The sequence below is a fragment of the Coccomyxa subellipsoidea genome (assembly GCF_000258705.1).
Source record: "Coccomyxa subellipsoidea C-169, whole genome shotgun sequence".
NCBI lineage: Eukaryota > Viridiplantae > Chlorophyta > Trebouxiophyceae > Coccomyxaceae > Coccomyxa > Coccomyxa subellipsoidea.
This window is the reverse complement of record NW_005178027.1, coordinates 524229-551630: the sequence shown is the minus strand read 5'-3', so window position 1 is coordinate 551630 and position 27402 is coordinate 524229. Positions and strand designations below refer to the sequence as shown.

Below are 27402 nucleotides of genomic sequence, written 5' to 3'. Positions count from 1 at the left end.
CAAGATGTTAGATCTCTAGAACACAACTGCGACAAATTTTGCCAAAGGCTGCAATCCAGAAAGGTAGCCGGGGGAAAACCTGATCTGATGCTTGGAATGCCAAGCGGATGAATGGCACCGTGGGCCTGTGCCTCATTTTGGGAATCTGAGTGTTGACTTCATTTGCATCCATACATCTCAACAACCAATTTTCTGTTAAAGTAAGTACATCTCACCAAGAAAACGATGACGAAGAGGGATGTCGGATCAGAGCCGAGAGCAGGATGTCGGGGTGTGAAAAGTTCTTCAGCAGCGCAGCCCCAAAGATCCCATGCCCATAATCAATTTTCGTCTATCAGAGAATCTTGGAACTACCTGGTTCTCTAAGGCGGATTAGATCTGTGGCTTTGCACAAGATCGAGCCGAAAGTTACCAAAATAGGCAATCTAGTGGAAGTGTAAGCGTTTCATCCCAGAGCCCAAACCAACCCATGAGCCACCACTTTTCCCAGAACTAGAGATGATCCACACATGGATCCTGTCTCTCCCCAGTTTGGCGAACTTAAGGTTCTGTTGGATGTTTACACAGGTCTAGACGGCTGGACCCACCAGCTCACTCATGATTCATGACTCGGACTCCGACTCAGACTCGGAGTCTGATCAGTTAATCCTGTAACTTTGAATATATAAATACATGCCAGCAAAGACCTGCCTTTGGTGTGCTCAAAATTCATTTTTTTATCGGCCGCCGGCTCTGCCTGGCAGGCATGCATTCGGTGAGTCATGAATAGCGCGATACTACCTGAATAGCTAGATGGCACGAGCGCTCTACGAGAAGTGTGGCGTATATTAGTAATATGATATTACACGCGTTGGAAGCGTTCCGAATGACTCATTGATTCAGCCTGCACCTGACCATCACGCTCCAGTTCAACAGGAATGATGGGGCTCACTGACAGGCTTATCTAATAGGCACCGTGTGACTCTGTGACACTCAACAGCTTATTAAAGTCGGCAGCACAAAATTCCAGAAGCCAGCGCCATGGCTAGGATGACGTCACACCATGAATGGGGCAGACAAATTCTGAACATCTAATGCAAGCACCAGCAACTTTAGCAATGCATTTCCAGTGGGGGGTTATACCTGGCAAGCACAATGACTGATGGTGGCTTCCCCATATCAGACCCACCAATTGCCCCCATGGGCCCACCAACGCCCACAGCTAGGGAGCCTAGCTGGCGGATTGGGGAATGCTGGGGGAAATTGCTCACTGTCAAAGTGTCAATATTGTCAGAGTCATTGCCGGTACTAGCAATTATCCGTAGCACCGAATTTTGTCTGTACAGCCTTTCTCTGCCGATTGGCCCCGGCCCATGCGGCCACCTTTTGCAAGGTACTGCTGGTGATATTTCTCGGCCACGTAGTACAAGCCAGCTTCCTTCAACTCCACCACCACCTTGTCCCCCCTGACTGGCCTGAACGCCCTGTTGGCCAGCTTCTCATTCACCTCCTCAAATGCCTGCAGCAGACCCAAGACTTGCCTGATCAGGGACTCCTCAGAAGAGTTCTCTAGGCACTGTAAGCAGCAGTTCCCGTCATTCACAATTCAACAGTGGGGGTGCGCACTCAGCTCCCTAGTATATAATCCATATCAAGCATTCTTGAGCTGCAAGTGATTGTTATGAACACGCCCTTTCATCCTGAGGATCGCATGCGTTGCATACGCTCTCATGCAAGGTATCATTACCCATGTGATGCACACATCAACACACCTTCTCCGCTTCAGCCTTCTGTTCAGGCGTATGGTAAAATATGGCGCTCCTGTACTGGGTGCCCACGTCGTTGCCCTGCCTGTTCTTCGTAGTGGGGTCCACGTGTGCAAAGAAGGTGTCCAGCAGCCGCTCATAATTCACCTCGCTCGGGTCATAAACCACCTGAGAATCCAAAATAACGCTTAGGACCCTCACAATGATGCCTTCTCACCGGCATCCCCACAAGGTGATACAACAGCTATACGCAGCAAAACGAATCTAGCAGCTCAATGGAAAAGCTCACGTTGCTCAGGACGTTCCAGTTTTCTGGGCGACCGGCCTCTGGAGACCTGCTCCCCATGTGAACGACCAAGTATACGACAGGAAATCAAAGCAAGAAAACCCCAACATGGGGCAATCTGTAGCTCTCGGGTATGAACTCAACTTTCACAGTCGAGTGCATCCCACCTAAAATTGTACGAGATTCTGATACACATCACGGCCACGACATCACCCCAACTTCCCAAAGTGAACTACAGAAGCGGTTACGGGTCCTCCCGAGGTGCACATTGAAGATGTCAGATGTCTAGAACACAACTGCGGCAGTTTTTGCCAAAGAATGCAATCCCAGAAAGGTAGCCAGGGGAAAACCTGATCTGGTGCTGGGAAAGCCAAGCGAATGAATTGGATCGTGGGCCTGTGCCTCATTTTGGGAATCTAAGTTTTCACTCCATTACATCCATACATCTCAGGAACCATCTCAGGAACCATCTATCTAAGGCGTGAGGACGATCACAGAAAGGCACCCACCAGAAAAGGCCAAGGCTTTGACGAGAATTGTTGGTAACTGCAGTGCTTGATATGCCATTTGATGGCCTGAGATTGTTATACTCAATGTGAGCATGGTGAGGTTGTGAAAGCACCCACCTGCACGGCCTCTGTATGGCCCGTGCTGCCGCCGCAAACAGAGTTGTATGTTGGGCAGGGGTCGTGGCCGCCTGTGTAGCCGACTGAGGTTTTTATAACACCCGGCACCCGCTGATAGGCCAGCTCCAGTCCCCAAAAACAGCCACCTGCTCCCAAAGCATTAATTAGAGATCATTTCACAGTTGCTATTGCCAACACAGGTGTGCATGTACGAGCACAGCAGTTACAGCAGTGAAGCAACGATTTTGCTGACAGTGGATAATCTGGATATGGTCCCAGCAGCAGATCAGACAACGCCTAGCATCTAGGAATGGTATGTCTAGTAGCTAGGCAGGTTTTTGCTGACCTGCAAACGTGCCAAGTTGTTGGCCTGGAGGCGCTGCTGAGGGTGCTGGGTCACATGTAGGCTTTGCTCTCCTTGCCCACGCCAGTGTGTCCTCCTTGCTGCCCTGTGCGCACAAACAGTCTGGTAAAGGCCCTGCCATGTGCCGTGTCAAGCTGCTAGAGCTTCGATCAGATCGAATCTCGCACCGTCGTGCTCTCGCCATTCCCGAAGATTTTGGAAAAGAAACCCATCACTGACACTGTCGGCGAACTTCCAAACTTCCTAGAATACGTTTGTTTCGCTGGCTTCGACAGAAAGTGACCTTGTCCTCTAGCTGTGTAAGTGCGCCCAACCAAGCTGCAATGACACGATTTTTCGATTAGATGAAGCTTCGCAAACATTCTATTACGCTTCTAGGTTGACTTGTGATGGTATGTTATGATGTCAACATCATGGCTTCAGGAGAGACCAGCTTCTCGCATAGCTTGGGCAGCTTCTCATTCCACGCCGTCGAACCGATGCCTCCCAAAACTGAAGCACTGCTGTCTTATCAAATGTCCGATGATTGGACTCCAATCGCAATTAGCTGCAGGCGACTTCGAGCAATGTGTCCTGAAGCCGATATAGACCTCTGTGTGCATGGCATGCAGATGTCGTGCTAGCAATCATAGCTGACACATCGCACAAGATGCGGTCTTGTGTGCTCAGCTGTCAGCCCCAGATTCATGATCGGCATGTGACTCACACATCCAGTACTTTTACTTCCAGAAAACATGTTACGGCCACTTCCCGAAAGAGCGGAATGCCCCAGCATAGAGGAACGGGTGTTTTGGTGCCCTCTCGGCAGCACGAAAAAGACAGGTGAAGGACGTTGAATGCTGTGGAGTGTACAGAGGAAATGTCTTTACAGAACTCAGATCATCTTTACTCGCTGACACTGAACCAAAGACTTCGTTCCTGCAGTTTGAGACACACTCTCCTGAGGGCAGCAGCTGGGAGCTTGGGTGGGGATGATAAGGAATCGTTCAAGAGAGAATTGTCGAAAGTCGAATCAGATACATCTCAGAACCCAGAGTCCAGAGGCTCCGGTGAGACGGAAATCAGCGATAAGGTGGCAAACCAGACAAAGTGCGCCCTCACTAAAACACCCCTTCTGGTGGTTCCCAACAGGTCTCTAAAATGCAATTACAATAGTATAAAAAACACCCCTTTCAATACACAACAGCAACAACCCCCCTTCCTGGTGGAAAGAGACTTCGACATCAGTCCCAAAGTTCTCGAAAAGGGACTTCGAAGGTGGGGAAGTCCAAATTTGAAGGTGATGTGTGCACGCAGGCACATGCCGCTGACTGCAGTTGAGTTGCTCAAGGATACAGTCAACATCCTCTACAAGAACTTCTGGCCGCTCATCCTCATCTTTGCCCTCACAGACCTGTCCATGTTTGTGCTCCATCGCGTCAGCCACCGCATCACCAACGAAGGTGAGCTGCCCTGCCCACCTGCCTGCTCCCACATGACACTCAGGTCAGGCAGGTCAGTTGCTCCCTTCGAGCAACGTGCTGACACTTGTTCAACACGTGGCAATGTGCACTTGGCAGCTCCTGAGGAGCATGCATGCATATGCAATCAACATTGACTATCTTTGACGGTTGTATTCCTTCCATTGGCAATATCCTTTGGTATGCTGCCGGAGACGGCATTTGTTGAATGGATTGCACCCATTATATAGTCGGCTCATGATCTATTGACCTGATTAAGAATGTCTTTGCTTGCCGTGCAGCTGCTGTGCGATTCTTGGGAGGATCCATCACTCATCAAAGCGTGGGCAACCTGTGGTTTCTCAGCAACAACCCTGAGATTGCCAATTTTCAGACAGGTGATGTTGCCTTTGTATATACTCCCCGTGAAACATGCCTTGAAGAAGACGCAGTACGAGAATGCATGCTGATCATGCTGCCTTCCGTGCACACTCGTCCTGACAGCGTGGTGGAAGTGAAGCAGCTTTTCCATGCAAGCCAGTTTTTGGCAGAAAAACTTCCATTGAAAGACAAAGCAAGCAAATTTCATTCTGTGCAGGGTATCAGTACCTTGTCGCTGTATTCTTCCTGATTGTCTTCCCCATAAATATCCTCATACGGAGCTTCGCCTCGACCATCACCATCCTCTACGCCTGGAAGAATGCAGGTCTGATTCATCACCCACTGATTTTCTCCCTGCTCTTGCCTGGATCTTACCTCTCCACTTTTGCCAATGCTCTTGCTGAACGAACCTTCTCCAGTAATAAAATCCTGTTTCGGTTGATTTGACACCTCTCAACGGCTGCGGGATTGATATTTTTATAAGTCCAATTCCCCCCTGCCGGCCGCTTCTGCTGGGAACTCGTAGAGTAGCTTATCAATTTAGAGGCCCCCGGGCTCTGAAAGGGGTATGCACCGCGCGCAGGGGAGCCGAATAAGTGCCCAAACCCGAAGCTGAGACTCTAAAGCAACTATTTATTTAGGGTCGTGTGGGGTCTGAAGGGGGGTTTGGCCCGCATGTAGGGGACCCTAAACTTACTGGCTAATGATAGTCCTTATGGCCCTCTGGGTTAAAGTCCCCCTGGGGTCTGAAAGGGGTTTGAACCGCACGCAGGGGAGCCGAACGAGTGCCCGGACCTGAAGCCGACCTTCATTCCGCCAGTGCGGTACATGTGGGCGAACCTGCGCTGCGTGTGGCCCAAGATGCGCGGCGCGGTGAGCCGGGTGTGGTTTGTGGATCTGCTGGTGGCGGTCAGAGTTCTGCCGCTGCAGTGCCTGTCGCTGCTGCTGCTGCCGCTGCCCTGGACTCTGCCGCGCATCCTGGCACTACAACTCGCCAACCCGGCTTCCGTGGTGGAAGGTGCGTTTGCTTGCACCCAGCTCTAAACAATATGAGCTGAACAAGAAAAGCAGCTCTGGACAAGTGATATGTAAGCAAGTGGGGGCGTGCCAACAGCATATCCAGCAAAGTGAGATCTGCAAGAAACCCTGCAGATCATGCATGTCAGGCAGACATACAAGCAAGGATCCAAATTACATAGGCTCTCTCCATGCATAGCTTCTCAAGGCATCTGGGGCAATTGCAATTAACTGGGTGTCTAATTGAATGCAACAATAATAGTCGATGCAGTGCCTGACCACCAAACGATCCCATGTTATTCTTTGGACTTGTGCAGGTAGTGAGTTGATTGTTGTCAAACACCTTGACATTAAGCAGATTGACTTTGGGTGCAGGTTGGGAAGGGGACGAGGCTCTGAAGCGCTCGGATGAGATGACAAAGATAAAGGGGGTGAAGAAGGCGCTGCTGTGGCCCTACATCGGCCTTATTCTGGGCATGCGCTTAGTCAGCATGGGCCGCACGCCAATTCTGGCCGCCATCCCTGGCCACATCATCAAGGACGTGCCCGAGATCCCCTTCATCATCTACTGCACCCTCATGTTCCTGTCTGTCGTCCTCAGCAGGTTTGTAGCTCTTTTCAAGTTTTTAGGATCTTCAGAACAGCTGAAGAGATAAGCAGTCAACTTATGGCAACGTATTTACTCTGGTCGCTCTTCTCTGGCTTGCTTGTTATACACTGAACATCCAAATTATTGCATCATTGATATGCTGTTTGTGGTTGAGTATTTGCCTACTGGTGATGCACATATAAGAATGCTTGCCTGGCTGTGCAGGTTGCAAGACGTGCTGCCTCTTGCTGTGTTCAAGAAAGGCAAGGATAGGGAGGCCGCCTCAGAGGCGCAGCTGAGCTTGTGATGACATGGTCTGGCGCATGAGTGGACGATCCGAAAGGTTTTTGAGAAGAGGAGCAGCTCTCTGAAATCAGAATGATGTGCTTGGCACGTCTTGTGCAGGCATGCAATGCAATGCCTGTGATGAAATTACCGCAATCTTATCAGGGTATACCCTGATACTATTTAGTAAATCCTCACCAGTCACATACGTATGTGACTGGTGAGGATTTGCATTCCTGGACTTTTTGCTGAGGTCCATTTAAAAGCAGGTCTATTGGCAGAATTTTCCGCATTGCTTCCTCAGCACATATGTTATGATCTTATTCTCTCATGAGAGGCCACCCCTGGCAGCGGCTGCAGCTGGTTTGCGCGATCACAGCTCTAATTGGAATATCATACATCTTGCCTGTTCCTGATCTGGGAGGCTGTTGCCAGGTTTATTTTCTTGCATTTTCTCTTAGGGTGTAACACTATCGCAGGTGTGCAACATCAAGATCAGTGTCAGAGAGATGGAAACCATGCTGGGCATGCTGTGCAATGACACGTCACCAACATCGGACCATCAAGATTGAAGGATTACCTCTAATGCAGAGGCAAAGTCACGTTTGACATCTGTCAAGCGGTTGGCAGTAATTACTTTCTAGCATTCAGATGATATAAAACGGTGCTTGGTGATGACAACCAGGCTTCAATCTTCTGCAGATGGTGCACTATAGCTTAGCAATTTTGGATTAGAATGTGAAATATGAATAGCAATCATGCGAGGACAATCCTTCACATCGATTTAGATTGCTTCTACTGTGAGTTCGTCCCTTCTGTGCTCGTGTCTTGACCAGTGGTACTTTCTTTGAGACACGTCTGATTTCTACAGCTCCTGACCTAAGTGGCGTCATTCACAAGCAACACAGTGAATAATATAATTTGAGTGATGTAAATGGGTCTTAATCGCTGCAGCCATGGATGGGCAATAAGGCCTTTCTGGGATGCACCCAGCCAAGTAGATGTATCGCATTGGACCCGGAGAGGAAGATTGGTGACATGGCAGGACGGTGGGCGAGGCTGAGGTCTTGAGATTCTGTCGCTGTCGCAGGCCAAGTGGAGCAGAAACGACTCAATATCCCTCGAAACGTCCCAGTTGCTGTGCAGCAGTGGGAAGGACTTATTGCCATCAACTATGCGGCCCGTGCAGCAGGCATCACCCGCCACATGCGCGTTCATGAAGCCAGGGCCCTCTGCCCTGAGCTGCAGTGTGTCCATGTTGAGACCATTGGTACGTCACTGCATATTACATGCCACCTTCATTGTCACACAATGTCCCAGAACTTACCTAATGAATTGCCGATATGTGCTGGCAATCACTGGTATGTCAGCTGAGAGATAATGCTTTGATAATACCGCAAGAGTGACAGTAAGTGCTGATCCAGAAATAATGAGTTCTGGAGCGTTTCTGAGTTGAGCAGGTGGGGATGAGCTGGTGGACACAAAGGACCGCACAAAGCAGAAGGCCTGCCTGGAGCGTTACAGGAAGGCATGCATAGAAATTCTGGCAGTCCTGCACAAGGCTGCACCACAGGTCTGCTACTCATTAGCTGGCTTCATGCATTGGATTACAAAACGAGTAGAGCATTGTCATGCAGTAATACGTTTAATAAATTTTGCATGCTTGCAGGCCGTCATTGAGAAGGCATCAATCGATGAGGTGTACATGGATGTGACCACAATGGTGGAGAGGGAACTGAGAGTGAGCCCAAATACCCAACCCTGCTATTGATTACTGTGCTTCACATCAAGACCACTTGCAAAGCGCACATCCTGTGGGAGCTTTGGAGTCCATTGGATTGTCATTGCATTGGTGGACGAAAACGAGTTGACTCCACATAATGGAGCAGTCTCCTACATGTGTTGCTGGACGTACCTGGATCCTAGATCTCTAGGAACCGGAAAACGTGTCATATTCTTACTGAGACTATATCAAACGGGGTCTCCACGGTTGATTGAGTCTCTCTTGAATCTGGTGAGTCCAATAAGGGGTAGATGTTGTGGCAGTCTCTGCCTGTACCTTGTCTGCAGCGCACCTTGCCCCGGACAAGCGTGCAATGATAATTGTAGTAATTATCAGCTTTGGTTTGTTGGGGGTTTGGCAGGAGAGGGCGCAGGCTGACAGCTGCAGGGAGGCGGAGACTGGGGAGGGGGGCGCGCACGATTGGGAGGCCGGGGGGTCCCCTGTGGACGCATTCTCATGGGGGGGCATTGTGCTGGGGGGCGGGCCCCTCGATGTCGGCAGCGAGTTTGAGCGACGGCTTTCCATCGGCGCAAACATTGCCTGTCGCCTCCGCGGCGCCGTCCGGGATCAGCTGGGTGAGCCACGGCTGTTGCAAGCTTCCTGCATTTGTAATCCTGATGCCAGCGATCAGCGCACGCATGCAAGATAATTGTGGTATTCTGCACCCTATTGTACTCAATCACTGTGATAGTTATGATGGTAGAGTGCAAGTGCCCACGGTGTGAAGTGTGTTGATGAAAGAATGGACTTGGCATATATGCATGTTTGCGGCATGGAGATTGAAAGTGTGCAGTGCTGTAGGATTCACATGCTCGGCGGGCATTGCAGCGAACAAGCTTCTGGCCAAGGTGGCCTCGGCCATGAACAAGCCCAATCAGCAGACCATTGTGCCCCCCAGGTACTATACTTTATCCATCAAAATAGCTTGCCCTTGCACTTGTGCCCACTTTTAAAAACTGCCAGCACATACGGAACGCAGGCGGTTCATAGAGCTGGCAGGAAAATGTCAGCTGACGGGCGCCTAATGATGTAACCTAGTGCCATTATTGTCACAACCCCCTTGTGTATGTGGCAGGGCGGTGGACGAAATGATGAGGGATCTGCCGCTGAAGAAGCTGCGAAACTTTGGGGGGAAGCTGGGCGCTGAGCTGGCGGCCATGGGCTGCGTGACCGCCGGGCAGGTTTCTGCGCTGCCCCACGGGCAGCTCACTGCGCGCTTTGGCGAAGAGCGCGCCGCAGGCATCGCGCGCGCCGTGCGCGGCTACAGCGACGAACCTGTCCAGGTAAGCCTACTGCACGGTATGGCAAGGTGCTACATTGCTTCTTTCCACGAGCAGAGGCCGAGGCATTTGAGAGGCATGGCCTGGTCCTGGGCACTCGGATTGGCTAATTTTGATGAGGATATCCCCCAGAAGTCTGGCAGAGTGTGACCATGCTTTGTCTGGGCAACGTTTGGCAGATTATACTTGCAGGGTGGGCAGCCCTTTCTAGGCATTATCTGTGAGCATGCATGGTGCACTGCCACTGGTTGGACCAGTTTATTCATTGCAGGGCTGAATTGACAACTGAAATTTTTAGACAGGTTTAGCACCTGACTGGACGAAGCATGTACAGACATACTCTCTGTCATGTCAATTCCCTTCCCCAGGCTCCAGGAAACATGCACTTCTGTTTGGAAAGGGGTGATAAGGGTGCACCCCTGTCATCCACAACCGACAGGTCAGTTCATGAGTCATGGGGCGCAGGTGAAGGAGCTGGCCAAGTCGAATCTGGCCGTCAATTGTGACTAGACGAAGCATGGACAGGTGTGCAACGTAATGTGTAAATATGTCCGGGGAATTTGATCAGCATGCATGGTGACGTGTCAGGTGAAGGAGCTGGCCAAATCAATGCTGGCGGCCAAGTCGTTCAACGCAACGAGTGCACCGGCCGAGCTGGACCGATGGCTGCGCATCCTGGCCGACGAACTCTCCCACCGCCTCACTGAGGACGGCCTCACGCACTCCAGAGCGCCGCGCACCCTCAGCCTCTCCTACAGGTGCTGCTTGTACACATCTATCACCTGGTCACTGGGGTGTCACCATTATTGTTGCTTGGACGTCCAATCGCAGCACTGATGTTTGGCTCACTGCAGACCCAGATCCATCCTTGCTGCATTTGCTTTAGGCAGGCTATGGCGTGTTTGAACCAGCAGCCAACAGCCCTGCACACTTAACGGTCTGATGTTGCATGCTGGCCAATGCATTGCTGCAAGCTATCTGATCAGGAGTACGTTGTGGCTGTGCAGGGGCAGCAACGGCGATCGCAGCAAGTGCTGCCCGGCGCCGAGGCCCACCAAGGAGGGCTACACAGTGGAGGCCCTGAAGGAGGCCGGCTCTATACTGCTGCGCAAGTGCCACGACATCTACCCCTGTGCGCGCCTTGCCCTGCAGGCAAGTCTCACCACTCCGGATCTGCTCATGTGGTGTTTACTGCTGTCGACATCAGCTTTGACTGCCAGGACATGATGCACACATGAAAGACAGTGCCACCTCCAATATGAGGAAGGAATTTGCTAAGCCCCACTCGCAGTGGTGCTACGCTTTGTATGGCTTTAAGGAAGCCTCAGGATGTGGCATCGAGTGAGTCATTGAATTTGAATTTTGTGGCATTGTTGCAGGCCTCGGACTTCTACACCCTGCCTTTGAGCGATGACCAGGGTGCCATCAGCCGCTTCCTCACCAGCGCTACAGGTGCATTTCAGCCCACCATTTGAATATGCAAAGTGGCACTGTGAAACACCAGAAAAAAGGTGCATCTGTGCATTTACGCTGGCTTGCTACTGCTGTTGCTAGACAACTGAGCCCGGGCCAGGCCGCTTACTTCAAAGAATTCAGTCTCGGGACTGACAAGCTGGCTTGTGCTGCGGGGTACGAATACTGAGCACCGTGCCCACTGTTGATTGGGTGTTGCTTGGGTCTGGCGAGTCCATCAAGGGGCAGGAATCTTTGGCAGCCGATATTTGCAGCTTGTCTATAGACGTACCTGGCAGGGAGAGCGTGCAAAAACAGTGTTAGTAAAGAGGGATGAATTGTTGCAGGCGATGGCGGGGCAGCTCTGCCAGAGGCGCCCAAGCCCAAGAAGAGCGGCCCGCAGCAGCCCAGCATCGCGCAGATGTTCAAGCGCGCGGCGGCAAAGGCCCCGCCTCAAGGGCCGCCGCCTGATCAGGCGCCGGACGCAGCTTCCGCCCAGCCGCCAGCACAGGAGGCATCGCCTCAGTCTGTGGGCGACCGAGGGGCGTCTGATGGGGTACCCAGCAACACCCCTGACGCGCAGGCCGGCTCGGTCAGGAGTCCTGGACAGCGGGAGGCTGCCCAGGGGAATGCAGCAAAGTCAGGGGAAGGGGGCCATACAATTCCTCTGGCAGAAGGACGACAGGGCAGCCAGGATCAGCCAGGCAGCAAGAGCCCACTGCTGCAACTTCCCAACAGCGCAGGAGCCTCGCTGCAAAGGCAGTCCTTGCAAGCAGCAAATGATGTGCGCAGCAGTAGGCCGGCTTCTGATGCACAATGCAACATCGCAGACAGACCAGATGCCGAGATCGCTGCAGCTGGACAAACAGAGTTGGGCAGAGGAGCAACTGACACAGCAGGCGTCCGTCAGCCTGAGCAGAGTCAGCACCCCCACACCAGGGATCCTGGAGATGCTGGGCCCCCTGGACACCCAGATGCTGATGTGGCGGCCACGCCTTGTCAGCCTCCAGGTGGCGTTGTGTCATCTGGGCCCGCAGGTGGGGCCGCAGGAGCGCAGCCCGAGTGCGATCTCACGAGCGTAGATGTCGATGAGCAGAAACGTATCATGCGCGAGATCTGGCTGAGAGGTCAAGGGAACGCTGGCAGACCAGGTAGCGGTGATGTCGGGGGTGAGTCAGCTTCGGCACCGGCCGTGGCTGGTGACAGATCGGCAAAGCGGGGCCGAGTGGGGACTGCTGGTTCTGGCAACGGCGCTGCTGCCAAGGAAAGTGCCAGCAAGCAGATGCGCATTTCTGCCATGTTCAAGGCGCCCAAGAAAGCTTAGGGGGCGTTGCAATGCGCATGCACACGGCGGCCCATTGAATAAAGCGGCCTATTTTGGATACGTCATGAGTTCATGTATAACATGACTTGATTTGATCGAAGCTACATGCAATTGCGATTACATGCGGACACTATAGGAGCACGGCCGGCGCGAGAAGTTTATAACTGGTGCAAAATCATCACAGGAATGGTTCCTGTATGTGTACACGTACAGCTATGCACTGCCCACCATAAGATAGCCTAGCTAGACTTCAGCGAGCTGTAGATCGTCGTGCTTCAGTCGTCACACTAGAACCAAGTCGACTGACGTCCCAAATTTGCCCTATAAGACCGCCGCGGCGTTGTAAGGTGACCTAGCAAACAGCCGCTTTCGGCTAGCTGTACCTTTCTAGCCTAGTCACTACTTTAACACGGTGTTGAAGGGAGGCAAGGAGCACAGTTGACAATTTGCTGTGTAAGACCATGTCAAACTTGCAAAAATGATGCAAATTGCTTGCAAGTATCAATTGTATACAATTGTATCTCTCACATGCAAATTGCTCTTATCTCCCACATGGGGGTGTAGACCTGTACGCTGCAAGGGTGCATTTGCGAGTTGACAAGGCTGCAAGCCCGCCTGGGCCTGTGCATATCGGCCCCGGCCGGGTTCCGGCTGCAGACGGACCTGTGTCTACCCTATGGCCCTCTGGGCTCTGGCCGGGGTTCGCCACTCATAAAGATTATGATTAATATTACTATTATGATAATGATGATGATGATGATGATGATGATGATTATTATTATTATTATTATTATTATTATTATTATTATTATTATTAATGCCTTGATGGGCTCAAGGGCCAACAAGTTGCCAAACTTGGCTGGTGTGTCGAAGAACACCTTGCAGGAGAATCGTAGCTGTGGAACACAAAGTCATAGAGCATCCGATCAATCTGGGGACTTGTATTCTTGCACCGACAGGAAAGGTATCGAAGTTCGTGAGGAAAGTATGAGATTAAGAATTTGAGGAGCAGGAGCAGGCTTATGACCTAGGGAGGATGTCTGCTCAGAAGATCTTTAAACTCTTTGGCAGTGTTGCTCGGCAGACAGGACAGACGCTAGATTCCATTGGGCTGAAGATACAGGGACAGTACGGTTATAAGGAGGGAGGTGAGACCCAGACATTAACACTCTTCCTGCTCTTGTGGGTGCAAATTACAAAGGATGTAAGTATCCATGAACTTCTGAGAATGGATTGTACATCGGGAAAAACGTTCTAGAAGGTTGTAACCTGCTGAGAGGATGCCTGCATGATTAAGTTTGGCTCACGCCGTGCTCAATATTGCTTCTGGACTTTACAAGATCACTAACCCAGTGTTTTGCTGCAACAGTGCCAACGCACCAGACGTTGCAAGGGTACCTGGGAAAACGGCCTACTCTGGGAACAGGCGCCTTTGTTGCTCCAAACGCGTCTGTTATTGGAGACGTGAAGTTGGGCAACAACTCCTCTGTATGGTATGGAGCTGTGCTCAGAGGTACGTCATCATCGGTTTATTCAATTTGCTGTCGAAATCTTTATCGAACTGATCCGAGGGTCGTAGTCTGCCCCTGGCAAGGGTCTGGAGCAAAGCACACCTGACTGAAGCCATGCTGGCAGATTGCAGGCGGACTGTGATCAAATTGCATGATGTAGTCCTATGCACACAGGTGACGTCAACCACATTGTTGTGGGGAACAACACCAACATACAGGACGGAGTGACGGTGCATGTAGCCAGGCACAATCCTCAGGGGAAAGTGGCACCCACCACCATTGGAAACAACGTCACAGTAGGTGTGGCTCTGCTGCTATTGCTGCGTCCATCTTGCAGATGACACATGGTATTTCCATGCTGATGCAGCAGGAGTGCACTGCACTAGAATTTGCTGAATATGACTCGTTTATTGGATACCATGGTCCTGGCATTCAATTGCAAAAGGAAAGAACTGGTCTTGATCTCTCCTTTGTGTCCCAGGGCATGGAGCTATAATCCACGCAGCCACTGTGGAGGACAATGTGTTGGTGGGCATGGGTGCCACCATTCTGGATGGCGTCACGGTGAGCTATTTGGCAAACAGCATTTGCCACGCTTCTATGAGCCGCATTGATGCATCATGTTTCCAGCAGTAATGATCCCAAGCATGAAGCATCCTTCACGCAAGCCAATATACTACGCATGCGCTGCAGGTGCAGAAAGGGTCTGTGGTGGCAGCTGGCGCAGTGGTCACGCCAGGGAAGACAGTGCCGTCAGGCGAGGTGTGTATTTCTAAATGTCACAGGCACCTCGGCCTCAAATAAATTGTTGCTGTTTGCTTATCTCCCCTCTCATGCTTCTCACTCTCAATGGAAAGGCCTGGCACCACCGGAATTGCCTCCTGTTGGTTTTTACTGAATGAGTATGGCGGCCATTCTATGGCCCAGGATGAGGATGCCAGGAAGGCATCTGCAGGTGGTTGGATTGGAGCAGGACCTTGTCAGATGAGGACCCACAGACTTTTCTGAGAGGATCAACACCACATCCGCCGCTGCAATGTACATGTACATGTTCAGGAGCTGGCTGCTGGTGCGTGTCCCAGGTGTGGGCGGGGAACCCAGCCAAGATGCTGCGCAAGCTGGAGGAGGAGGAGGCTGGCTTCATAGCGCAGGCCGCCAATGACTACGCCGCACTGGCCGCTGTGCACGCTGCCGAGAATGGCAAAGGCATGGAGGAAATCCTGGTGCGCCCTACCCCTCCTGTTCCACTTCATTCAGCTTCCTCGTCACCAAGAAAGATTATTTGCACTTCGTCCAGCATCCTGGTGACCCAAAATGAGAGAGAGGTATATGCAGACACTAAGGCAGTGTGAGCGCCAGAGATATGAGGAAGGGCTGCCTTGCAAGACAATATAAAGCGGCAACAGTACAATGATCCTCCCAGCTCAGGAGCACTAACTTTGGTAGGGCTCAGAGGAGATTTGGTAGTCCACCTCGCATCACGGCTGCCACTGACATCATCCCAGAATTATACAGTCAATTTCCCTGGCCAATAACTTCATTTTCAGCAATCTGCCGGGTGCCATGCTTGGAGCAGCTCCTGCAAGAGACTTTTGCATGTGGCATCTCCCGGCATTTGTATGCCTGCCGCTGCTGTCGCACTGTCTGTGTCAGTGCAATCATATATGTGCTGCTTTCATGCATGTGTCGAGGTAATGACCAGCAACCTCAATTCGCCTGTTCCTTGAGCAGCCTTGAGCTGTGACTTGCCTGTGTGCTGTGGGTTGGGCTGACAGGCTGCTGTCTGGTGTGCAGTTGGACAATGCGAGGAGGGAAGACAGGGCGCGCAGGTCTCTGGACTATGACTCGCACATGGGCGTGGAACGAGACCCCATCAGCAGAGAGATCATCAGTACAGCCAGCCACACATAATTCGCCTGTGCTCGGTTTGAGAGTTTGAAAGAGAAGCCTTCTGTGTTAGAAAGTGCCAAACTTGGGGTTGTGACTGTCTAGAAGAGGCCTGCCTAGGTCGGATGTAAAGATAGTTGCTTCAAAACTTGCAGGAGGCTCCTGAGGCAGCCTTGTCCACAGTCATGACTTGCTCCGCGCACGCGACTTGCGCCACGCGGCGTGATGAATATTGAAAGGCATGCTTCTCCAGGGCAGCAAAATTGCCCTACACGGCAAATCGTACACAGCTGCAAAGACGGAAAAAGATCGCTCTGCCTTGATGTTTGCAGACCTCTTTCTCCAAAGTGATCCTCCTGAACTTTTCCACAGAGGCCACCATGCATGGCCTTCAGAGTGGCTTCTCCTCTGCAGTTGCCAACTTTGGCTGCATGAGCTGCCTCTCAGAATCCTTGCAGTTGCATTCTTTGCAAGTCGTGAGACCATTTTCGTACAGGGCGGTGGCATTGTCCTCTGTCTGGGTGTCTGCACCCCGATCTGACGCTTGGGGTCAGAGGTCAGATTCTTTCGCAGCCTTTTTGGGGAAGCTGGCATCGGTGCAATGTTAAGGAGCGCAGGTCAGCGATTGGCCGGCCGTCTGTTGTGGAATGTTAGACCTACTGCAGCAATCTTGCAGGCAAGAGGCCTGAAGCTAGACACTGGAATTGTGGGACTTCCTGTTGTACCTAATGCACGAGAAGTCCTGAAGGACAAGATAAACAAGGTGCTGGGAGAGGTTGCGGAGCAGATCCCTGAAGAAACAGAATACAGGAAAGCCATTGAAGCAACATACAACTTCAGGTAGGGCTTAGATTGTTGTAGTATGCCAGACACTTCATAATTGTCAGCAGTTGGGCCACTTTCAAGAGATCTGTTTGCGATCGATCTAGGTTCCTTAAGGATTGCATTTGAATCAAATCCGCCATGTCACAGCATGCATTTGTGAACCTTCCTATTCCGAGGCAGCTGAGAGGCAAGAATTGACCTGTGCAGGATGAGGGCTGTTGAGTCAGGAGCCTCAGATGAAGAGGTGGAGGAGCAGTTCACGATGCAGCTGGAGCAACTCATAAAGCAGTGTGACGACGAGCTGGGCCTCATACCCAAAATGGCAGAATGGAAGCCATGGGACGTCCCTGCAGGACACAAGGCAGGCTCCTTCTTCTGCCCATCTGCGAACTGAGCAATGCAGCAGCTTTGCAAGATCACGACTTCTTGCATTCTTCATTCAGTGCTCCTGGAACGGGGGATCAGTGTGTTGTAGCTGCATTAAGGTCCTTACGAGAGGCATCTCCTCCATTATCTCTAGCGCTCGTCCTAGTGTCTGTAGACTGCCTTGATGTCTGCGTCTGTCTATTTCTAAATTGTTGCAGTCTCCATTTCAGTCTGCGAGCTGATCTGAGTGTGTCTATTGGGGTGCAGATTGAGACCATCGTGGAGGAATATGTGGACACTGTGCAAGGCCAGCAGAAGGCCTGAACACAAGCAAAGAAGATCACACATCTGTTCACAGCCGTCTAGGGCACGAGCATGATAGGACGAACATTGACGCCTGCCATTCTTGCAATTGTGTACATTACAGAGAAAAGACCTCCTCATTACCTCCGCATGAATGGAGTTCCTTGCAAATTATCCCAATTGAATAGATTCTGTGCCTTGTAACTCATCGATATAAATTATCACTGGGAGTAACCTTACGGATGACTGGCCCCATCTACTGTACAGCAATATTCAAATTGAATTTGTACCCTAGTATAAATCAAGATAACGCGATCATCCAACGTGGCTGTGGTGTGCAATAAAAAGAACATATCAATTCTGAAGCAATAGGGGTGGCACCTTCATCTGGACCTCACCGGTAGGTACCCAGACTAATGTGCAACCAGCAAGCACCCAAATAAGTTACTGAGAGGCACAAGCAGCGCAAGCAGTCGGTACACTCTTAATTCCTGACAAATCCCATCATTTATTGATGACCAGTAGACCAGTCTGCCACAGTGTGCAGAACGCTGTACGTACTGAGCCGCACTCGCATCCCGTCAGCACCACTTGTCATCGCTGTATCGCCACCTGAGGTCTGCTGAACCCTGCCTGCCCTTGTCGCTGCCTAGCCACCTGCAAGAGGCCTGGAGCCTCTTCATGCACAGCCTGATCAGGCCTTGGTGGCGGAGTTGATGATTTTGATGAAGTCGGGCTTGAGGGAGGCACCCCCGACGAGGAACCCGTCGATGTCAGCGGCCGTCGCGAGCGTGTCGGAGTTGCCGGCCGACACCGAGCCGCCGTAGATGATGCGCGTGGAGGCCGCCACGTCAGCGGACACCTTGTCCGCCAGCCATCCCCGGATGTCTGCATGCGTCTCCTGGGCCTGCACGCACAAAGAGAGTGGTTGGTGATAACGGTGGTGAAAAGATTGTGCCAAAGCCGGCAGCCGACATGTGCTGTCACATGTCTGCATGCGCTTGACAGCGTCGCATCAAGCATACATGGTTTGGATGGGGAGATTGCCGCCCTGAAACGTAGGAAGAAGAAACATGCACGCTGAAGGGCATTCTCAAGCAATGACACCGCAATACTAGATTTCCTTATCAAACTCTGTGGAGCTAGCGCTGCAGTGATGCATCACCCATAGAGGAGATGGCAGCGGTGCTGCAGCCAACAAAGGTGACTAGCATAACAAGAAGAGTTGGTGAAAGTCATCCCTTTGCTCACCTGCTCTGGGGAGGCAACTTTGCCGGTACCGATGGCCCAGACGGGCTCATAGGCGATGACCACCTTGCTCCAGTCGCTGATCTTGCCTGCCACGGGTGCCAGCTGGCCAGCAACCACCTCAAAGGTCTTGCCGGCCTCGCGTTCCTCGAGAGACTCTCCAATGCACAGGATGACCCCCAGCCCCTTGTCCAGGCAGTACTTGGTCTTGTCCGCAATCAGCTGCGCGCACATGCACGCACATGCTGTGCTCAACAGCCTGCCATGTGTAACAAGCGCTATGTCCAATCAAGATTGCTCTGCCGATTTTCTCTTTTTCCTCAACGCCGACATGCCCCCCAATGGGTGTCTATACAGAGCTGCTGACTGTATTGGGTCGTAGAGGGTAAACCCTCAGATCTGTTACACAATGTCTGATAAAGCGCACCGTCCGCCAGGCAACATGTATCTAAGAGCACAGCTACCAACAAACGGGTGCTTAGATCTGAGCTGTGTCAGAAGATAGTGCCAGCCCAAGGCGCTAGAATGATCATTGCTTGTCAGATAGATCTCAGGGGACTTCGGTTCATTTTGGGGTATAGGGGCGGGCTCAAGCGCACCTCACTGGACTCGCCGATGAGTGATCTGCGCTCTGAGTGGCCCAGGATGACCCAGGGCAGGCCAAGGTCTGCCAGAATCTCCGCGCTGCACCCAAATGTAAAAAGCTAAGCTCTGCCCCAGTAGTGATGTTGAATCAGACGGTCAAATTGCTGGAGCGGAGTAGTGGGGGATGGATGGTGTAAGGCCCAGTGCTCACCTGAGCTCTCCAGTGTACGCGCCAGATCCCTTGACCCATGCGTTCTGGGCAGCTATGGCGAAGTCCTTGCGCAGGCTGGACTGCACAAGTGGGATGTGGACAGCTGTTGGTGCCACTACCACCTCTGCAGGAAGGTCAGCAAAAGTCAGACGGACAGTAAGTATGGCAAGGCTACCTTTTCCCCCGTGATGGGGTCTGAGGTCAAGCACGAGATAATACTGGGAAGTTTCAATCGGATGTGCCTTAGGGCAGAGACTTGAAAAATGCTCTCTTACCAACGACATCAGTATCCGGGATCTCCCCTTTGTTCAAAGTTTCCACCAAGGACTCCACCAGTTTGATCGTTCCATTCTGCGATGGGCACAAGCGCGGTCATGACCTCCAAGGTGAACAACGACATCAAGATTGGGTGGTGTTCCACCACAATGAATTTCTTTGCCAGGCATTAGTCGGAGGAACACTCACACATTTCCAATTGCCACCTGCGCAAGACCACAAATAATGGTAAGGAAATGCCGGAGGAATACGTGACATGGAAGCTGCACCAAGAACCGCAGGGATCATTACGTACCGACGAAAAACTTCCGCGCGCCCATGCCGCCTGATATGTTCTGCAAACAACAGAACGTAACAGATAAGCCCTGTTTTCTAAAGAGATAAACTGAATGGCGCGTACGTTGGAACCAAGGTCCCCGCTGACCTATCCCAATATTTGAGAAACCCTAATGTTGACCTGAGGAGCTGTTGACTTCAGGAAAACATGATGGCAAGTCATCCTTCCAGACATCTATTGCCCAAATTGTTTCCTAAGGTTGCAAAACTTTCGTAGGAGACAAGCAGAAGATCATGACCCATTCCACAGGTGTGTCTGTAGCAGATCACCGCAAGTATTTCTAGCCTGAAGAAACTTCTGACAACCTGGATACCTTGAAAAACGACAATGACAGTTCAAAAGAAGATGAGAAGGGGACCACGCTCAGGTTCCTCCAGTCATGGGCATGGAAAAGGGAGCACAGGTCAGATTCCGTTTGTGTTTGTCCCGATAAGTCCAGCTTTATTTACTATGTCCAATTGCAATCATATTCACTGATGGCTTCTTTAAACTGTGCAGGCCAGACAAGTGGGTCATCCTCCTTCCAAATGTTGCTCTTTGATGATGTGTCATCAGAGCCTTGGCATGCCTGACACAGAGATAACTGGTCCAGGACTGATATTGGTATACGGGATACTGTGGCAGAACCAGGTTTCAAAACCCGTACATACATTGCCTTCAAGTCCCTGGCACCGATGAACAGGTAGTACTCACAATAAAGCAGGCCAAGTTCACAGCAGAGGGTTTTGCATCCACAGGTAACCCCTCCACTTGCAACACAGCCACCTGCTTCTTGCAGTCCTGATCTTCACTCGGTGCTGAGCCCAGTGTTACGCTCAATTCCTTGCACATTGCCTGATCAGTTCCAAGTTGAGTCAGGCGCATCTCATGCGGTCTGGGGCAGCTCATTCTTGTGCTCAACTCCTTGCATAGTGCCTGATCAGTTACAAACTGAGTCAGGCGCACCTTATGCGGTGTGGGACAGCTCAGTCGTGTGCTCAGGTCCTTGCATGATGTCTGATCGGTTCCAGATTGTCCCATGCAGTGTGGGACAGCTCCATTGTGGTGGCCAAGTACTTTGAGCGGCATGCTGCGCGCTATAAAGGGCTGCGCTGCCTTGATCTCAGCGCCGGCTGTGGGCTGGCCGGTGAGTGCAAACACCCCACATCTCTTAGGCAGATACGACCCATGAAGAGGAATTTATCATTGTTATTGTTTTATTATTATTTCTCGCTTGTTTAGCCCTAAGGGCTAGGTGCGTTGCAGCAACCTCTCAATCTCACCCTCCAGCCTTCCCTCCCTTTCTCCACCAGCAGTCGTTCAGTAAAACTTTACACACTCTACACAGGCATCAATCTTGACATGCGAAATGAAGAAGGAATGCTAATTCGCAATAATATATCCAACTCACGCTAGAAGCGTTTGAGAGGCGGAGTCTTTCATGTGCAGGCATTGTGCTGGGAAAGCTGGGCGCGCATGTGACGGCCACGGATCTTCCGGGGAACCTGCCGCTTCTGTCCGACAACTTCAATATCAACGGTGCACCCCTTAATCCTGACCTGCTCCTGGCGCACTGTACAGATTGTGCCTCCAGACAGCTCGTTTCATTGCAGATCCTCATATAGAGGTGTCTTGTTTAATGCGCATCCTTAGTCCTGACCTGCTCCTCACTGCACCACACAGATTGTGCCTCCAGACAGCTCATTTCACTGCAGATCCTCGTATAGAGGTGTCTTGTTTGTTGCATATTCTTAGTCCTGACCTGCTCCTCACTGCACCCCACAGACTGTGCCAAGAATGCCTATTTCACTGCAGATCCTGGGCCAGAGATGTCTTGCATGTCGCTTGCTTTGCGTTTACACGGCGAGGCAGCCCATTCTCCTTATGTCTGGTGCTCGCCTGCCACGATGGCTGCATTCCTCTTTCTCTTTACTGCAGAGCATGCCTAGAATGCTCTTGGATTGTGTGAGCAGGAGTGGCGGCCAGAGTGGTGCAGCACTGGTGGGGCAGCGATGCTGCGTCCCTGTCTCCACCCTTTGATCTTATCATCGCCTGTGGTGAGCCGCCCGAAAACTTTACGGACCTGCACTCCTGATGCAATCATATGTACTTTACTGTTTGCACAATCTTATGTATTCAAGGGGTGGCCAGTAGACGGGGTATGTGATACCACAGCAAACACAAGCATTCGTGACTCTGGGTTGAGAACTCCTCATTAGGCTGTCTAACATGGCAACCCTTTCCCCACTTTGGGTGTTTGCCAGTGATGATTTTTCTAAGTCATCTGCAAAGTGTTTTCTATACAGCATAATTTAATGGGTGTGCTCGCGACTAGATTAGTGAAGTAAGGTGAGGGCTTGTGATCGCAGATGTGATGTATATCAATGAGGCCATCAGGTACTTGACGACAACGCTCAAGGCGGTGTCAACAAGGGACACTGAGATTCTCATCGCACATGGGAGAAATCGCCAGGCAGAAGGGGCGTTTCTGGCAGCGTGTGAAGGCAGCTTTGCAGTCACAGATATCACGAGTGACGAGCTCGATCCAGTGTACCAGTGCAGTGATGTGCGAGTGATGCGATTACAAATGTGCTGATTCCATAGGATGGATGTTGACATGGCTTTGGCAAATAAAACAGGTGTCTGTTCATTTATCGTACAGCGGGAGATTGAGCTCTTGTCCTTATTATCTTTATCTACACTAATGTTAAGGCTCTAGCAATCTTCTCACACAATCAGTGTGGCGGAGGCTGTTGTCTGATACATATTGGCCCTGCAAGTACTGGTCAATGACTTGTCTCAGCAAGATGCACTGGTCCATTAATAAATTATACACAAAATCTTAACCATCCTTGGGGTGATATGATCGGCGTAAGCATGCTTGTCAGTCATTAATGTAAATTCTCAGGCCTCCACTGGCTTGTGCTTCTCTTGCAGCGGCTGATCTGTCTTGTCAACAGCAGTCCAGCTGGCATCCATCTGCTTCTGAAGGCTGGTCCGCATGTCCAAAAACTCACTCCGTAGAGCCTCCATCTCAGTCATCAGCTGTGTGCGAAGGCCCCCCATCTCTGTTTGACACTGCTCCACTTGGCTGTTCAGCCTGACCCTCCAGTCTGCCAAGTCCTGCGAGCAGGTGCACAATTTTCTTTATCTGGGCGGCAAGATGCCCACCACGATAGTCCAGGGGTGTTTGAGGAGCCCATCAAACAAGCCTGCATAGTCTTGGCGAGTACATGGAAATTGACGACAGAAGGCGTGATTGTACCTTTTTCAGTCCCTCAACGCGCTGCACGAGCTTTTCCTTGCTGCTCTTCAGGGCCTGCATGATCGTGCGCATCGAGCTTGGCACAGTTGTTATGCGAATGTGCAACATAATCTTCTGCCCCATCTGGCGGGAATGGAGTCGCTTACCTTGACTGTAGGGTCGTTCAGATAAGGCTTCGGTGTATCTGATGAGGAATTCATCCCCTGAATGGGAAGCATTGATTCAACAGATCGTTCAACACTTCCACAAGATTATTGCCAGGAACTGTATGCCAGGAGAGGATGAAGAAATGTACAAGAGGTCAGGCAACAAAGGCCTCGACTGGACAAGATCTTTACATGTTCTGTGTTCTCCATCCTGATGGCTGATCGCACTGGATAGCGAGGTTGCAGAGCTGGGTCCAAGATCTATAGGACAAGATTGCTTCCTGGTTTTAGACTGCTGGGCTGATCAAGCCAGAAATGGCCCCCGATCTAAGATTGGTCAGCCTCAAGAACAAGCTGGACGTACACGCGCTTCTCATTCACACCCTGATTTCGTATATTTTGGCGGATCAAGTCAACGAAGTCAGAAAGTGGGGGGTCCGGCATGGCTCCGGTCCCCCCGGCCCCGCAGCTTTTGAATCTGGTGTTGAACAGCTGTGGAGCCAAAATGCACAAGGAGGGCATGATCTAGTCGAGAAGGCACTGCGAAGTACTATCAAAAGCATTTCTGGCTATACATTGCAGAGGCAGTTTGCAGTAAAGGCAGAAATTATGGCTGCCAGGAAACCTTGCTCCACTGGGAATTTCTTCGGCAAGAGTTTCCCCAGGGCCATCGGCAAGTTGGGCGATGAAAACAAACTTGTCAAGACCGATGACAGCCCTCAGCTGCCCAATGCTCCGCTCTTGCGTAGGTCCCCACTCCAAATCGGAAGTTGTGGAGTTGATAACAACCATTCATAACTTGCAAAATGTCTTAAGTTACAGCACTTTTGGATACTTCATTGATGATGAAAAATGTAGGTAACAAGAGAACAGTACTTCACAAGTTCTTCTGCATCTGCACAGTCTGGGCAGGAAAGGCAGATTGGAATGCTGGAGGTGCAGCGCCCAAGCGGATGGGAAAGCAACCAAAAGCGCCACTTTCTCCACAGGATGCATATGCGTTGTATCTGCAGTCCTTGGTGTCGCTGCCATCTGCTGGTAAGGATTTTGCAGAGACAGCCGAGGTATCAGAAGATGACCTGACAGTGCTCAAGGTGAGTACCCACAGAGCTCAGCCATGTGCAATCAGAGGCAGAATTATGTCTGCCATGTGCCTTGCATGCAACAGTGAAGCCAGAGGTGTGCAGGAACTTGCCAGGTGATACTCTACCTGACATTGTATCGGCGATCTTCATACAGCTGAACCTTCTTGTCTGGCTTGCAGCATGATGCAGCCTTGGAGGGCCGAAAGTCCTGGGGTGAGCTGTCGGACAAGGAGCGCAAGATCTTTGAGGACATTGCCAAAGGTTTGCACGCAGCCTTGCACCACTCCAGCTATCTATGTGCTTTGAAGAGTCGCCTGCATCCCTTTTGCCTGACTTCCACCCCGTGATGAAATCTCCTGCTCGCTTCAATAGCATGTCTTTGACAGCCACCCCCAAGAATTGTTGTCCTCTAACAATTTGATCGTCATCCAATGCCCTCATGCTCATCAAGTGATGGCAGTAATTGTGCCCATCTAAATTCATTTGATACCAAATAAATATGCCGCAGAGGACACCAAGCGCTTCCAGGAGGAGGCGGTCCACTACGAGCTGCGCAACCCGGGCTGGTTTGCCGCATGGCTGCAGCGCCAGAGCGTGGCCCCCGACGGCAGCCGCGCGGCAGCTGCCGGGGGCGCTGCCGGCCGGCCCCGGCCGCCGCTGACGGCGTGGATGGCGTTTGTTGAAGCCACGCTCGCCCGGCTCCAGGAAACGCACCCGGAGGCTGCCGCAGGCATCAAGCGCGTTGAGCTCATGGTGGGTGCACTGACAGGGCTTCAAAAAAGGTCCACGGGAGCACAGACAGCAATGTTAAGGTGCATCTGAATAGTCTAAGACGTGTGAATCAGTCCCGCCGTGCTTGACTGGCAAAATTGCAGCATGCACCCTTCAGCCCTGAGCATCGTTCCAGAATCAATTGTGGGTCACCTTCTGAAGAGGACCGCAAGTAGAGCAGGAAAGGTGTTATTTTCTCAACATGTGCCCTTTGTATTGGCAATGGGTACTGAGATGCTTAAATATGCTGTGCAGCGGTTGGCCATGAAGGAGGCCGCGCCCGTCTACAAGAGCCTCACGGCCGAGGAGAAAGCCCAATACATCAAGATAGCCGAAGGTGGGCGGCAGCCAGCCTCTGTGCTTTGCAACCCTGATAGATGACAAGCAGAACATTTTATGCTTCCCACATGTCAGCCTGCACCCCATAAGGTGAAGGGAATTGCTGGGAGACCGCCATTTGCATGCAATCAAAGTGGAAAGGGACGCAAGCAGGGAAAAGGCTGATAACGATATCACAGCAAGGAATGTTTGAACCAGGGAGTTTCTTGATTGTGCAGAGGACAAGGAGCGCTATGAGAAGGAGCTGGCGGCTCTGCCAGCCGAGAAGAAGGCCAAGCTCAGCCGCAAGAGCTCCAAGAAAGCCAAAAAGACCCGCGGCGCCGCAGCGGTGCACTTCCCTTGCTCATTTCCTAATGCACATGTTCATGAATGATGGTCAGGGTGTGGGGACGGGTGCAGCGCTGCATGTATCAAGAAAGGACGCACCTTGAGCACGTCGCTGCGGCCTCTGTTGTTTTCAGCACAAGCTGCAAGATCTCACCGCGCGAGTGGCAGCTGCATCAGTCATGCAGTGGCGCAACACGAACAATTTGCACGGGAGAACATTGCAAAGCCATCTCTGCAAGAAATTTGACAAGCAGGTTTTTAGTCACAGTGTGAAGACAACCAGAAGCGCCATTGATTCAACGCGCAGCATGCAAAGAGGGCTACAGTGAACGAGACCCTATTTCTGGTCCTGAATGCTTGGGACCTTATAAGCTGCGCATCGTGCGAAGTGTGGCACAGCGGACGAAGCCCTTCCGCCGATGCCTGACTGCATTGTTCTTGTGCTGCGCAGCGTGCAAAGAAGGCTGTGCAGGAGAATGCAGAAGAGCAGCAGGCAGAAGAGCGGCAGGAAGAAGAAGTGGACACCACCGGCATGACAGCGCTGCAGGCGTGGGCCGCCAAACAGCGCGTCGCGCGCCGCGCGGCCACTCGCAAGAGCGCCGCGCCAACCCGTCGGCCCAGAAAGGTGGGCACCCTTGCCACTGTACACGCTCCTATGGCCGGCAGACTTGAGTGCTTCTGTACAGCACCAAATGGGTTTGTCTTTGGAGGCAAGGCAGGCCGATGTGCCTCTTGCTGCTGGTATGAGTCAGGACACGTCTGAAGCATGCCGCCTGTTCCTCATCACGGCCATCTCATACAGAATGACAAACCACCGCAGTACTGGTGAACACAAGCGAATGCCAAATGCCACAGGCCGCGACAGGACCCCCAATGCTGGCCATGAAGTGCAATGCTTTTGCTAGAGCGTCGTCAAATACTGATGAACATCATTGCAAGGGAAGCTTGAATCTGGTGCAGGCTGCGCAGAGAAAGGCGGCTGCAGAGGAGGGAACGTTGGAGGAGGACGCCCCGGCCGCTGAGGTGGAGGCTGAGCTGGCAACATTGCCTGATGAGGCGTACATCCGCACATGCGCCACCGGCGACAGCGACGTCAGCAGCGATGACGAGGACGATGACGACGACGTTGACATCAGCGATGATGACGACACTGACTCAGCGCACGGGGAGCCCTCAGTCATCGCTGACACACAGGCCGACGAGCCCATGACACAGGCACGCAATCCCAACCATGCACAACCATCCAAGCCGATCAAATCGTAGGCGTCCAAGCGAGCATGGAAAGTCAGTACAGTCTTGACTCTGCACAATGTCTTAACAGGGTTGACGGCGGTTACATTAGGCACATTAAGAGGGTTGCAGGGTCAGGA

At 51.7% G+C, this 27402-nt stretch overlaps 8 protein-coding genes across 8 annotated transcripts; 5 read left to right on the top strand and 3 right to left on the bottom strand.

Moving 5' to 3' along the window:
* Nucleotides 1–829: 829 nt before the first annotated feature.
* COCSUDRAFT_30779 (PMSR-domain-containing protein) lies at nt 830–3406 on the bottom strand. The gene is made up of 5 exons (XM_005644626.1): nt 3189–3406; nt 3004–3106; nt 2658–2803; nt 1752–1913; nt 830–1498 (listed from the first exon to the last, which is right to left on the bottom strand). The coding sequence occupies exons 1-5, from the start codon at nt 3381–3383 to the stop codon at nt 1295–1297; spliced, it is 810 nt and encodes a 269-aa protein (XP_005644683.1). The 5' UTR covers nt 3384–3406; the 3' UTR covers nt 830–1294.
* Nucleotides 3407–4321: 915 nt separating this feature from the next.
* On the top strand, nt 4322–6754 carry COCSUDRAFT_57865 (hypothetical protein; the record flags this gene model as incomplete). Its single annotated transcript, XM_005644625.1, has 6 exons — nt 4322–4463; nt 4763–4858; nt 5059–5166; nt 5614–5859; nt 6234–6462; nt 6673–6754. 6 exons carry the CDS (start codon nt 4322–4324, stop codon nt 6752–6754), a joined length of 903 nt encoding a protein of 300 aa, XP_005644682.1.
* A 308-nt stretch (nt 6755–7062) lies between these two features.
* COCSUDRAFT_57864 (DNA/RNA polymerase) lies at nt 7063–12571 on the top strand (the record flags this gene model as incomplete). Its single annotated transcript, XM_005644624.1, has 11 exons — nt 7063–7095; nt 7879–8002; nt 8193–8305; nt 8402–8473; nt 8877–9090; nt 9317–9413; nt 9591–9798; nt 10384–10553; nt 10803–10979; nt 11114–11247; nt 11595–12571. 11 exons carry the CDS (start codon nt 7063–7065, stop codon nt 12569–12571), a joined length of 2319 nt encoding a protein of 772 aa, XP_005644681.1.
* Nucleotides 12572–13486: 915 nt separating this feature from the next.
* On the top strand, nt 13487–16113 carry COCSUDRAFT_67501 (gamma-carbonic anhydrase). The gene is made up of 7 exons (XM_005644623.1): nt 13487–13719; nt 13941–14084; nt 14257–14382; nt 14564–14646; nt 14776–14844; nt 15165–15305; nt 15877–16113. Exons 1-7 carry the CDS (start codon nt 13608–13610, stop codon nt 15991–15993), a joined length of 792 nt encoding a protein of 263 aa, XP_005644680.1. The 5' UTR covers nt 13487–13607; the 3' UTR covers nt 15994–16113.
* A 332-nt stretch (nt 16114–16445) lies between these two features.
* On the bottom strand, nt 16446–20156 carry COCSUDRAFT_30774 (Triosephosphate isomerase). The gene is made up of 9 exons (XM_005644622.1): nt 20079–20156; nt 19973–19989; nt 19783–19858; nt 19508–19631; nt 19311–19395; nt 18715–18933; nt 17428–18370; nt 17002–17155; nt 16446–16809 (listed from the first exon to the last, which is right to left on the bottom strand). The coding sequence occupies exons 1-7, from the start codon at nt 20101–20103 to the stop codon at nt 18158–18160; spliced, it is 759 nt and encodes a 252-aa protein (XP_005644679.1). The 5' UTR covers nt 20104–20156; the 3' UTR covers nt 16446–16809; nt 17002–17155; nt 17428–18157.
* A 343-nt stretch (nt 20157–20499) lies between these two features.
* COCSUDRAFT_57860 (hypothetical protein) lies at nt 20500–22194 on the top strand (the record flags this gene model as incomplete). Its single annotated transcript, XM_005644621.1, has 5 exons — nt 20500–20523; nt 20824–20857; nt 21145–21246; nt 21549–21638; nt 22073–22194. 5 exons carry the CDS (start codon nt 20500–20502, stop codon nt 22192–22194), a joined length of 372 nt encoding a protein of 123 aa, XP_005644678.1.
* Nucleotides 22195–23003: 809 nt separating this feature from the next.
* Nucleotides 23004–23436, bottom strand: COCSUDRAFT_57859 (hypothetical protein; the record flags this gene model as incomplete). The annotated part of the gene is made up of 2 exons (XM_005644620.1): nt 23004–23222; nt 23365–23436. 2 exons carry the CDS (start codon nt 23434–23436, stop codon nt 23004–23006), a joined length of 291 nt encoding a protein of 96 aa, XP_005644677.1.
* A 628-nt stretch (nt 23437–24064) lies between these two features.
* COCSUDRAFT_67498 (hypothetical protein) lies at nt 24065–27295 on the top strand (the record flags this gene model as incomplete). The annotated part of the gene is made up of 8 exons (XM_005644619.1): nt 24065–24255; nt 24414–24604; nt 24775–24856; nt 25104–25348; nt 25622–25703; nt 25924–26033; nt 26484–26657; nt 26993–27295. Exons 1-8 carry the CDS (start codon nt 24120–24122, stop codon nt 27293–27295), a joined length of 1323 nt encoding a protein of 440 aa, XP_005644676.1. The 5' UTR covers nt 24065–24119.
* Nucleotides 27296–27402: the final 107 nt, after the last annotated feature.

Coding starts and splice junctions, on each gene's coding strand:
- COCSUDRAFT_30779 (XM_005644626.1), bottom strand. CDS start 3,383: ATGTTTGCGAAGCTTCATCTAATCGAAAAATCGTGTCATTGCAGCTTG. Junction 2,804..3,003: donor ACAACTTGGCACGTTTGCAG/GTCAGCAAAAAC, acceptor CTTTGGGAGCAG/GTGGCTGTTTTTGGGGACTG. Junction 1,914..2,657: donor GCCATACAGAGGCCGTGCAG/GTGGGTGCTTTC, acceptor TTGGATTCTCAG/GTGGTTTATGACCCGAGCGA.
- COCSUDRAFT_67501 (XM_005644623.1), top strand. CDS start 13,608: ATGTCTGCTCAGAAGATCTTTAAACTCTTTGGCAGTGTTGCTCGGCAG. Junction 13,720..13,940: donor GTACGGTTATAAGGAGGGAG/GTGAGACCCAGA, acceptor TTGCTGCAACAG/TGCCAACGCACCAGACGTTG. Junction 15,306..15,876: donor AAGGCATGGAGGAAATCCTG/GTGCGCCCTACC, acceptor TCTGGTGTGCAG/TTGGACAATGCGAGGAGGGA.
- COCSUDRAFT_30774 (XM_005644622.1), bottom strand. CDS start 20,103: ATGGGCGCGCGGAAGTTTTTCGTCG. Junction 19,396..19,507: donor GCGTACACTGGAGAGCTCAG/GTGAGCACTGGG, acceptor ATTTGGGTGCAG/CGCGGAGATTCTGGCAGACC. Junction 18,934..19,310: donor TCATCGGCGAGTCCAGTGAG/GTGCGCTTGAGC, acceptor ATGTGCGCGCAG/CTGATTGCGGACAAGACCAA.